The sequence below is a fragment of the Ceratotherium simum genome, chromosome 3 (assembly GCF_057802395.1).
Source record: "Ceratotherium simum simum isolate JZ-2026a chromosome 3, ASM5780239v1, whole genome shotgun sequence".
Lineage (NCBI taxonomy): Eukaryota > Metazoa > Chordata > Mammalia > Perissodactyla > Rhinocerotidae > Ceratotherium > Ceratotherium simum.
In genome coordinates this window covers 81505984-81518468 of record NC_141902.1, presented here as the reverse complement: position 1 = coordinate 81518468, position 12485 = coordinate 81505984, and the positions used below count along the sequence as shown (strand labels likewise).

The following is a 12485-nucleotide window of genomic DNA, read 5'->3' as shown; positions in this document are numbered from 1 at the left end:
TTTGGACTCCCTGAACTCTTAGTTCCTTGTATTCAATTTAGGGTGCCTATCAGACTATGACTGAGTTCCTCTTCTCTGAGTCAACTCTTCTCTCCAATCAGGTCTCTGCTCAGATGTCAGCTCCTCAGAAAGACTTTCTTTGGTTATGCTATCTATAGTGGTACAGCTCTCACTCTATTTTATTATATATTTATCTCTTTATTGTCTGTCTGCTTTCACTATAATAAGCACAATTCCAATCTTACATATGTATCTAGCAGACTTGTATGGTCATATGTATCAAATAATATACACAAAAATGTTCATAATAGACCCGCACTGGAAATAGCCCAAATGTTTTTCAGTTACTACACAGCAATGAAAATGAATAAACTACAGTACATGCAGCAACATGGATGAATCTCAGAAATGTAATGTTGACAACGGGAGTCAGATACAGAATATTTCGTGCTGTTGAAAAAGGCAAAACCAAACTATAGTGTTAGAATTTGGAATACTGGTTCCCTTTGGGATATGGGTTCTGCCTAGAAGGGGGGCCCAAAGTGGCCTTCTGAGATTCTTTTGCTTGAGCCAGATGGAGAAATTGGTTGAGTGAAATCAGTTGTGTTATAGGTCAGATATTGTCTCCTCTGTAAAATCTTCCCTGATTCTCTGGACAGAGTCAGTCACTCTATCTTCTCTGTAATTATATTATAATATGATTAAAATTATATTGTAATTATTACATTTTCCAAGGGAAGAGAGTCATCTTGTTGTTTTTCATTTAAGTATCTTGACTGACTGCCGTATAGTAGGTACTCTGGAAATGTTTTCTGATAGAAGGGATGACCAAATGAAAGAACTTCTAATGAACAAACGAGCCAAGGGCTTCTGCCTTCCGTTCCTGTGTCCTCTCCTTCATTGCCTGTTTCTAGTTGAGGTTAGGGAGATAATCTCATGTTGTGTCCGGAGAGCCACGGTTTGTTGGCACCTGTTTGTCATTGGAGAAGAGAAGTGTTGAGGTGTTTAGGTAATCTGGTGGTCTCGGACAGGAGGTAGAGTAAGATCAGTCAGACTCCTGAGCCATGGTAACCCTGCAGCCGAGGGAACAAGGACATCTCTGCCTCTGGTTATGAGTGGCTGCAGGGAATAGGGCGTGACTTGGCTTATTCAGTAGGCTTTGGCAAGAAATTTTCCCCAGAAGTTTATGGAAGGATCCAATAAAGTTATCTTCTACCATTAAAAATCTATTTGCTTCGTAGGGTTTTTTCCACACAAAAGTTCTATTAAACCAAGGTACTGTAACTCAACAGAGAGCTCCTTTTTCCTTTTAATTTTGAAAATTTCAATAAACATAAACTTGGTAGGGGTAATAAAATGAGGATAAATAGGGCTTACAAAGCAAATTGCGTAGATCCTATGAAGGAACGTTCTTCAAAGTTTGTTCTTACTGGAAGTGACTGGACCTCAGCAATGATTTAGCTTAGCTGAGTTCCAACTGATGAGTTTCGATTTCTATGGCAGGTTTTATTAAGGAACCCAGGATAGCATCTGTTCACTTTAAAAAGAACTCTGGCAATTCAGCAGTATATTAAAGTTTTAAAAGTATATTTTGATTAACACATTTTTTTGGCACATCTTTTCCTTTTTGCTGACACTACTGTGAACATGTGTCTTTCTGCAGCTGTGGTGCTCCCATTCAAGTTTCCGAGGTGAAGCTGCTTTCCTTTTCATCAGGGCAACTAACCGTTTTCCTCCCTGCCGAGGTGAAGGCCATAGGGACAGAGAATGATCACGTCCTGCCTCTGCAAGAGTTGGCCATGAGGAGTCTGCATCACACCTACCACAGTTTCCTAAAAGGTATATAGAACTTTTCTTTTTTTTCACTGCCTCTCATTCAGTGAACTTAGAAATTGTGTTTTATGCTACCTATTTGGTGTTCATTTTTTTTTATTATAGTAAAATGTACATAACATAAAATTTACCATTTAACCATTTTTAAGTGTTCAGTTCATTGGCATTAAGTACATTCACATTGTTGTGCAATGGGACTTTTTTTTCATAAGAAAAGAAGTTTTAATATTTTATCAACACTGATCCTTTCAGTACTCCCTCCAGACACAGAGAAGCATTCACTAAAATATGGTCTTCAATCACAAAGGACAGAGGTTAAGAGTTAAACTACATGGTTTAAATGAAGGAAATTGGTGTTTGGGAACGTTTATTTGGTGGAAGTGAGAAGGCTGGCAGAGGCACTTTCTTCAGTAGGAAAAAATTCGCAGAGATCTTATCCTTAAAGCAAAGCTGGATACCTCTTTCAGCAAAGCAGGTTTTTACCCTGTAGCCTCCTCACATCTGAGAAATTTATTTACCTCAAGGGGAAGAAATATCAGGAGCTTTTGGCAGTATTACCACAGCATGCCAGCTCTTGGTTTGGAAAGGATTTGGCAATGTGTAGATTTCATAGGTGTTGTGGAGTGAATATCTGAGATGCTTTAAGAATATTTAAGGCAATATTAATAAGAAAAATGCATTTAAGTGTTTTTAAAACTGATAAATGTCTTGTCTTTGCTTTAAAAAAAAGTTACATACAAAGATAGCCAACATTAAGCTCCAGGAATGTCTAATACAAAGTTAAGTTGTTTTTTAAAACTAAGCAGAAACTTATAATTATTCACCTATGAGTAAATTACATTTTTCTAAATAGTGATTGATACGTCTGGACAGATATAAAAGATGATAAATTAATTTGTATTTTCTTCCCGAAGATGAGTCGATAATTTTTAGGTTTCACCTCAATATGACCATTTCTCTCTCCTGGATGTTTACCATCAGTAGCAACCCTGTGTACATTTGTGCTCAAGATTGCCTGGGCCACTGGGATGTTTTGCATTAGGTGTTTCTTTGGTGTAGCTCAGCTAAGCTGAGAAGGAAGCACTCTATTTTTATTAATGGCAGCTCATGGGAGTGAGGCAAGGAAAAGCTTGGTTTCATTATTTTTCATTTTCTTTGATTTCTTTGTTTCCCCTTTTCATTCTTTTCAGTAAATATAATTTAGCTTGATTAATACTAATTGCCCAATAGATTTAGAAAGAACTTAAGGAAAGTCAGTTTCAGTCTGCAGTCCCAGTCCTTGTTTTATTCTCTGTCTCTTTTAGAAGTTTACAAACCCTTTCTGGGTAAATTAATGCCTTTTTGATCTCTGTTCTTAAGTAATATTTGCTCTTTCCTTCCTCTACCTCACGACAGCTTCTGGTTACTCTTTTTTAAAAGAGTAGATTTAGGTTTTCTCTTAGTATCAAAAATGTAAAAAACAGCTTCCATTTCCAAATAATGTTATGTTTTTATTCAGTGCCTATCAAATAACAGAATTTTCAACATGCAGTACTTTAGCTGAACTAACTTGGTAACAGAGAGAAATATTTTAAGAACCTAGTTTAAGGAAATATGATTTTTTCATTCACACGTGATTTTCTCTTGTGTTCCAGATTTGGACTTTCTGTCTCCAGTCTCGTTACCCAGAAGTCTCCTGGAGCTGCTACACTGCCCCCTGGGGCACTGTCACCGGTGTAGCGAGCCCATGTTTACGATTGTCTACCCCAAGCTCTTTCCCTTGAGAGAGACACCGATGGCAGGGCTGCACCAGGGGTAATCATGCCTAAGTGGGCACCAGGGCTTACACCGGGGCGGGGGTGGGAATGTGGGGAGGGGCGGAGGACACGTATCAAAGTATTGGGAAGTCAGCAGCTGTAAAGGGGCATCAAGTGCTTCCTGAGATACAGCTAAATGAAACAAATGCACATTTTCAGCATCACAAGAAAACTGGACTTCCTTTATTACTTTTTTGGTCATATACAGAAGAGTTTTATTGTATATATTATTTAGTGTAGCTCATTCTTTGTAGGAGTCTTTTCCTGCTGTTCCCCTATTCACAATAGTCTTTAGGCAATAAGGAATGTAAGAACAAAATATTTGTTATATCATGGGACCAGCCCAGCTCCTCTATTTAATTGGCGTTGCTAACTGAAGGTGTGTGGCTGAACTGTGTGTGTGTGTGTGTGTGTGTGTGTGTGTGTGTTTCTGTTTTGAATTTCCAACCCTTCCAAATGACATTCTCTTGCCGCTCTCTATTTCTTGGCACAATGCCTTAAATTTGCTAAGAATGTTCACTAAGTAAAAACCCCTATCCTGGTAGTTTAAAAAAAGAATACTAGACAAACTTTAAAGTAGGACATCAAATGAAAAATCCCCCATTAACACAACCGTAGCTTATAGATTTTCTAAATTTAGGATTTTCTAAATTCACATTTTTCGAAGTTAAAAAAAAGTACTATAATGCCTCACTTATCCATCAAATGTAGTATTTTGGGTTAGTAAATTTTCCAGATAGCTTGTTACTTCTATTCAGTGCCAAGAAGCGTTTCCTTTGTAATAATTTTTATAGAACAAGAGCGAGCGTGGGCAGGGTGCTGAACCTCTCTGAGCCTCAAAATGGGCATAGAACAGCCTGCTGGGCAGGCCCTCTGTGAAGATTAGCAGAGGATGAAGGCGAACACCTGGCATATAATGGGTGCTCAACACATGGTAGTTACCTTTCCATCGCTCCACCCACTCCCTTCCAAAGCTGCATTTATCTTTTTCTTACCCTGAATAATCCTATTTTGCTATACTTTCAGTTCCTGTTTCAACTTTCTATATTTTTAATGTTTCCTGCTTTACTGCGCCTGCCTACAGAAGCCCTCCTCCAAACCTTTCTCATTTGCTGCTTCTAATCCCGTGTGATCAGATCAATACCTTTAGTGGAATTCCGTTTAAATTAGAGTTAAAAGGACTGAGTCAGGGCCTGAGTGTCTTACTACATGAATAAAATTAACAGATAAAATAGACACATCTGTGAGAAGCAGTCGTGCATAGCAGTCAAGTGCACAGGCCCTGATTCTTACTCCTCCACTTGGAGACCTTGGGCCAATTACTTAACATCTCTGAGCTTCATCTTTTTATCAATAAAATAAGCATAGTAATAATACCGATTTAATAAGGTCATTGTGAGGATTAAATGAGATTATTCATATAAAGAGCCCAGGATGGTATCTGGCATGTAATAAATACTAAGTAAATGTTAAATCTATTTTTGTAGCTCAGAGGTTTTTTGTAAAATTTCTTTGTTGTATGTGTTTTTAGCAAATAATCGTCATATTGGTAAGATATCATAGGAAAAGCTTAACTAATTCATTAAACTATAGTATTATGCACTGTTATTGTACAATTTTCTATAGAAGACATTTCCTTACTGAAAATATGAAAATGAAAACAGTTCAGTATGGTCAGGATGCTCTGTTAGCAGCTGATAAAATTCCAAATACCTATTTAAAAAGATAAACTTTCTTTTCATCATGATAATTTGTGAAAATAAAGTAGATTTTTCAAATGAAGTCATTTTTGTGTTATCTTTGTATGAAATTTGGGGAACTTATTCAGTATTTGCATTTACCGCATCTTATTTCTCTACTACAACCTAGATATTCAGTGTGAATAATCTTATATTGTTTGAGAACATAAATATAAAAGTATCCATTTAATACATAGGACTTAGGCAATGCCCTTTTGTTGAGCAAAGCCAGAAGTGCCTGTGTTTATAGCAAAGATGAAATGTCAAGATATAAACATGGCTTTCTGTGGTGAGTTAATGGTAGGGTCTGAAAATGAGAGTTTGTGGCTTTCATTTGGTCCGCCAGACTTTGCTCCTTCCCATGTTGCTATGGAGATTATATTAAAAGCATTGACTTCCATTTCTACCATAGTCTTTAAGGTACTTTCTTTTGTAACTGTAAACCAAATATTTGAATCTCAGTAGCTCATTGCTGAAAATAAAATCAATATTTTTAACATCAGAAACTCTAAAATATCTGAATAATATTATTTTTAAGTTTTCTAATATATTCAGTTCAGTTTGCATTGCTTGTCATAAAATAATACATTGTATCAGCCAATATCTAAATTAATGTGGACATCTGGCATGATTTTAAAAGAACATATTGAATATTCTTCTAAAATACCAAGTCCTATATAAGTGTTAGCTCCAACCTAAATTTCATACAGAGTGAAGTAAAAAGAAATTACAGTATTTTGCATAAACAATAAATACCCAAACCTTCAAATATCTGTAGCAGAGAAGAATGCCTAGTATATTCATGACTTTTGATCATTTTCGGCATAGCAAATTTTCATTCCCAAAACTTACTGTTCATTTGTTAAAACAGAGAACATGAACTTGGAGGATTATTTATTAGCATAACAATATGTGTCTGGCTTTTCTCACAAGTTCTGTATTTCCCTGATTCTATGAACCAAGCTACTCAAGGTTTTTCAGGGGTATTGTATTCATTTGCTAGGGATGCTGCAACAAAATACCACAAAACTGGTTGCCTTAAACAACAGAAATCTATTGTCTCACAGCTCTGAAGGCTAGAAGTCTAAAACCAAGATGTTGGTATGATTGGTTTTTTCTGAGGGCTGTGAGGGAGAAACCTTGTCTTATAGGTGGTCATCTTCTCCCGTCATCTCTTCACATCCCTTGCCTCTATGTATGTCTGTCTCTGTGTCCAAATATCCCCCTTTTATAAGGACACCAGTGATACTGCATTATGGCTCACCCTATTGACCTCATCATGACTTAACTAATTACAACTGCAATGATCCTGTTTCCAAATAAGGTCACTCTATTACTCTGCAGGGGCCTCTATAACAAAATCCCATAGACTGAGTGGCTTAAACAACATAAATTTATTTTCTCACAGTTCTGAAACCTGAAAGTCTGAAATCAGAGTTACGCATCGTCAGTTCGTGGTGAGGACTCTTCCTGGTTTGAAGATGGCTGCTTTCCTGCTAGCTCACGTGGCAGAGAGAGTGTGAGCACACTGAAACACAAGCTCTCTGGTGTCTCTTCTTATAAGGGCACTAATCTCGTCATGAGGGCCCCATCCTCATGACCTCATCTAAACCTAATTATCTCCCAAAGACCTCATCTCCAAATACCATCATCACATTGGAGGTTAGAACTTCAACATATGAATTTGGGGGGATACAGTTCAACCTATAACAGTCTGCCCTCTGGCTCCAAAAATTCATGTCCTTCTCACATGCAAAATAAATTCACCCCATCCCAACACCCCAAAAATCCTAACTCATCCCAGCATCAACTCTTATGTTCAAAATCTCATCTTAATTATCATTTATATCAGGTATGGGTGAAACTTGGTATAATTCATCCTGGGGCAAAACTCCTCTCCAGCCTTGAACCTATAAAACCAGACAAGTTACCTCCATTCAATATATAATGGTGGGACAGGCATAAGATAGACATTCCCATCACAAAAGGGAGAACATGAGAAGGAAAAAAAAGGTCATGAGTTCCAAACAAATCTGAAACTTAGAAGGGCAAATTCTATTAGATTTTAATGCTTGAGAATAATCCTCTTTGGCTAGATGTTCTGTCCTGTAGGCCCACCAGGATGGCCTCACCCCCTCAGCCCTGGGTGGGGCCTGCCCTCTAAAACCAAGAAAGTTGCCTCACTGGAGTTGAAGAGGTGGCCTCATCTCCCAGGTCATTCTTGATAGCTTTTCTTGATAGCTCTATTGCCCTTTTCCTACCTGTAGGATCTCGGAAGCCTGACAGCATTGCTTCATCCTGTCCCGTCTCTGTCCCCTTCAGTCCAAGCTGACAGGGCTTCTGCTGAAATGGTTGACTGGATCCACAAGTCACATGCCTAATCTCTTAACCAACGGTTGTCCAGCCACACCCTTGGTGTTCTCTCCAGCGCTTGCTTTCTCATTCTTTACAAGATGGATAGGCTGAGAATTTTCCAAATCTTCGAGTTCTGGTTCCTTTTTGCCTAACAATTCCCTCAATTTATCTTACTCCTCTCAACATTTTACTGTAAGCAGCAAGGAAAAATCAGACCATGCCTTCAACACTACTTAGAAATCTTCTCAGCTAATACCCAGGTTCATCCTTACAAGTTCTACTTTCCATCCAGCAGAACACAATTCAGTCAGGTCCTCTGTGCTATATAAGGATCATCTTTCTTCCCGTTTCCAATAACACGTTCCTCATTTTTGTCTGAGACCTCACCAGAAACACCTTTAACACTCATATTTCTAGCAACATTCTCTTAATTCAAGACAATATATGTATTCTCTAAGACAGTAGAAGCTTTTTCTATAGCTCTCCTCTTTCCGTTGTGAGCACTCACCAGATATCCTTTAATGTCTGTATTTCAGCCAACAGTCTCTTCAAGGCAATCGAGGCTTTTTCTGCCATCCACTTCAGAACTCTTTTAGCCCCTACCCATTACCCAATTTCAAAGCCACTTCTAGATTTTTAAGTATTTGTTACAGCAGCATCTCACCTCCCAGTAGCTAAATCTGTATTGCTTAGAGTTCTCCAGAGAAACAGAACCTATATCTATATATATAAGTAGAGATAGAGAGAGACTGATTGATTTTAAGGAATTGGCTCATGTGATTGTGAGAGCTGGCAAGTCCAAAACCATAGGCAGACTGGCAGGCTGGAAATTTAGAAAAGAGTTGATGTTGCAGTTTTGAGTCCAAATTCCACGGGGCAGTAGACTGGAAACTCAGGCAGGGTTTCTATGTTGCTGTCTTAAGGAAAAGTCCTACGTCTTTGCTCTTAAGGTCTTCAACTGATTGGATGTGGCCCACCCACATTATGGAAAGTAATCTGCTTTACTCAAAGTCTACTGATTTAAATGTAATCATATCCAAAAAATACCTTCACAGCAATATCTAGACTAGTATTTGACCAAACAACTGGGCACCATGGCCTAGCCAAGTTGACACACAGAATTCCATCACAGACATTCAAAAGATCTCACTTAAATCACCAGGGCATTTTGAGACAGGAACTACAAATGGCCCAGAATCCCAATGGTTCTTCCCATACTGCTGGGTTAAGTTTTAGCCATAACAGATACTATAGTGTACACTCAGGTGTTGGTGTGGTGACATCTCTGCTTTTGTGCAGTGAGGCCCTGGGCTAGAATGAAAAAAACTCACTGGCCTCAGGGGTCAGGAGATCCAGCTTGGAAGTTGAGCTGTATTACTTCTCTTAGTACTGTAAGACAGATACTATTACTAGATTGAATCATGTGAATCATACACCTCAGCACTTCCATGTGGTTCAACCAAATAGAATCTCCATTTTACAGGAGGAAGGGGAAGGGGGAACTGAGGCACAGAAAGATTAGAAACTGGGCCAAGGTCTCATAGCAGAGCTGGGATTTGAATTCTAGCAGTCTGGCTCCAAATCTCTGTTTTAGACACTATGCTGCAGTTAGCTACTAAGTGGATCACTAGATAGCACAAAGAAATTTTGAAATGATACTCTTTAATACGAAATGAAGATAAGCTCCAATATTCTGAACAAGACACTTTTGAAATACATATGTGTGTGTATATATATATGTACACGTGTACATATATATGTGTGTGTGTATGCACTAAGAAGTCCAGCAGGATGCAGATCCAACTCTTAACTATGGTTATCTTGGGAGGGAGAAATGTGGGGTTATGGGGTGGTTAGGGGGTACTTTAATTTTCAACTCTGTATACTATAGAATCATTTGAATATTTTCAGTGAGGTTGTATTTTTACAAATACACAAAACAAAAATTTGAAAAAAATAATATATCTAGAGGGATTTAAAAAAATCCTTTGTTTTTTAACCTGTAAACTATATAGTTTACCTGTATAGTTTACAGGTTAAAAAAGAAAAGGAAAGATTCTTGTAGCAAAATTTTTTTGTTTAGTTAAAAATGTTTAGTTAACCTGTTTAGTTAAACAGGTTGCATAGTGTGATCCAATTTTTGTCAATTATGGATGTGAATATATATATAAAATACATATATATAAAATACTATATATATAGTATTTTTTAAATATATATATAGTTTAAATTGTTTAAATATATAGAAAAAGTCTCAAAGACTTTTCACCAAAGTAACAGTGGTTGCCTTTGAGTAGTGTTGAATTTTTACAACAAACTAGATTACTTTAGAAATTAAAAATATGTTTAATTATTAAAACATTAGTAGATAAGTGGTTTTTTATTTTTATTTTTTGGAGGGGACAAAATAAATCTATTCAATTCATACATTATCATCGAAGCACAATTAGAGAATACAATTCTGCAAAAGGAGAATATATCAAATGAAAGTACTGCCACTAGAAATGACCATTGTTAATATTTTAGGCTAAAGTAGAATATCTCTTAATTGAGGGTTCATTGAACCAGATTATTGGTGCTCCCTATTGCTTTTTGTTTTTTAATTGTAGTAAGAACATTTAACATGAGATCTACCCTCTTAACAAATTTTTAACTCTTAACAAATTTTTAAGTGCACAACACAATATTATTAACTATAGGCACTATATTGTACAGCAGCTCCCTAGAAGTCTTGCATAACTGAAACCATACCCATTGAACAACAACTCCCATTTCTCCCTCCGCCCAGCCCCTGGTAACCACCATTCTACTCTCTGCTTCTGTGAGTTTGACTATCTTAAATATCTCATGTAAGTGGAATCATGCAGTATTTGTCTTTCCGTAACTGGCTTATTTCACTTGGCATAATGTCTTCCAGGGTCATCCATGTTGTTTCATATGGCAGGATATCCTTCGTTCTTAAGGCTAAATATTTAATGTTCCATTGTACTTATATACCACATTTTCTTTATCCATTCATTTGTTGATGGACATTTAGGTTGTTTCCATATCTTGGATATTGTGAATAATGCTGCAGTGAACATGGGAGTGCAGGTATGTCTGAGACCCTGATTTCAGTTCTTTGGGGTATATACTCAGAAGTGGGATTGCTGGATCATATGATAGTTCTATTTTTAGTTTTTTGAGGAACCACCATACTATTTTCCATAGTGGCTGCACCATTTTACATTGCCACCAACAGTATACAAGGATTCTAATTTTGCTACATTCCTTGCCAACGCTTGTTATTTTTTGCTCTTTTGGGGTTTTTTTATAATAGCCATCCTAACAGGTGTAAGGTGGTATCTCATTGTGTGTTTAATTTGCATTTCCCTGATGATTATTGATGTTGAGAACCTTTTCACGTACCTCTTGGCCATTTGTCTTCTTTGGAGAGATGTCTATTTAAGTCCGTTACCCATTTTTAAATCAGATTATTTGGTTTTTTTGCTATTGAGTTATAAGAGTTCCCTATATAGTTTATATATTAACCCTTTATCAAATATTTTTTGCAAATATTTGCAAGGGAAACCCTTTGCAATGGTTTCCTTTGCTGTACAGAAGCTTTTTAGTTTGATGTAGTCCCATTTGTTTATTTTTACTTTTGTTGCTTGTGTTTTTGGTGTCATGTCCAAGAAATCATTGCCAAGACCAATGCCAAAAAGGTTTTCTCATATGTTTTCTTCTAGGAGCTTTGTAGTTTCAGGTCTTAAATTTTTTTAAGTCTGTAATCCATTTTGAATTGATTTTTTGTGTATGGCGTAGGATAGGGTCCAATTTCATTCTTTTGCATATGGATATCCAATTTTCCTAGCACCGTTTGTTGAAGAGACTATCCTTTTCCCATTGTGTATTCTTGGCTTCCTTGTGGAAAATCAGTTGACTGTGTAAGTGAGGGTTTCTTTCTAGGCTCTCTATTCTGTTCTGTTGGTCGATATTTCTGTCTTTATGCCAGTACCATACTGTTTTGATTACTGTAGCTTTGTAATATATTTTGAAATCAGGAAGTGTGATGCCTCCAGCTTTGTTCTTTCTTGAACTTTGGCTAATTGGGATCTTTTGTATGAATTTTAGGATTTTTTTTTTCTATTTCTGTAAAAAATGCCTTAGAGTTACTTCCAAATAGCTTAGAAGAACTCATCCACTCATTTCTTAATTGGCCCAGTCAGTTAGCAGACATGCAGTGAGCATTTAGTGCAAGCGGGGCACTGTGGTAGGCACTGGCACCAGGGCTTCAGTCAGCTGCTTTCAAGCTCAGATTTACAGAGATTGGTTCTTTCAGAAATTCTCTTTTGTCTTTTAGGCCAGAGTGATTACATGGGAGGACCAGATGTCTGGGTTACTATTTTGCCTTGGGATAGAGACCTGTTATTAGAGGGCTTGCAGAACTGTCTTTGTCTTATGGCTTCCCATTGTCTTTCAGAACAACTAATACTCCCTTCTCCCACTAGTTTATTTTTAAATAGTCTCTTCTATCTAATTCTGAGATAGGTAAATCACTTATGACATTTTCTTACCCGTGGTTTTTGTGGGTATTACTTTCTTCTATGAACCTAATTAACATCAGTAATACTGATATTATTTGCTTACTTGTGTTTGGGATTTTTTTTTTTTCTTTCATCAGAAGCCTATTCATTGGCACCCTCTTAAGGTGACTTATGAAATTTTGCACAGGTAAAAAATTAGGTAAATTGTTCCTAACTGTTTCTTCCTCATTGTATCC

General features: G+C 37.1%; 1 protein-coding gene across 6 annotated transcripts in view; it reads left to right on the top strand.

The window, feature by feature from the left end:
- LRRC28 (leucine rich repeat containing 28) overlaps nucleotides 1–12485 on the top strand; it is a 154304-nt gene that overhangs the window by 129630 nt on the left and 12189 nt on the right. For 5 of the 6 annotated variants that reach the window (XM_087428874.1, XM_087428873.1, XM_087428871.1 and 2 more), the window contains 2 exons: nucleotides 1664–1839; nucleotides 3468–3627. In XM_087428874.1, the coding sequence (XP_087285000.1) occupies nucleotides 1664–1839; nucleotides 3468–3627 (336 nt within the window). Of the gene's footprint in view, nucleotides 1–1663; nucleotides 1840–3467; nucleotides 3628–10760; nucleotides 10817–12485 lie in introns of those variants that run through there. The other variant, XM_087428872.1, reaches the window with a different exon arrangement.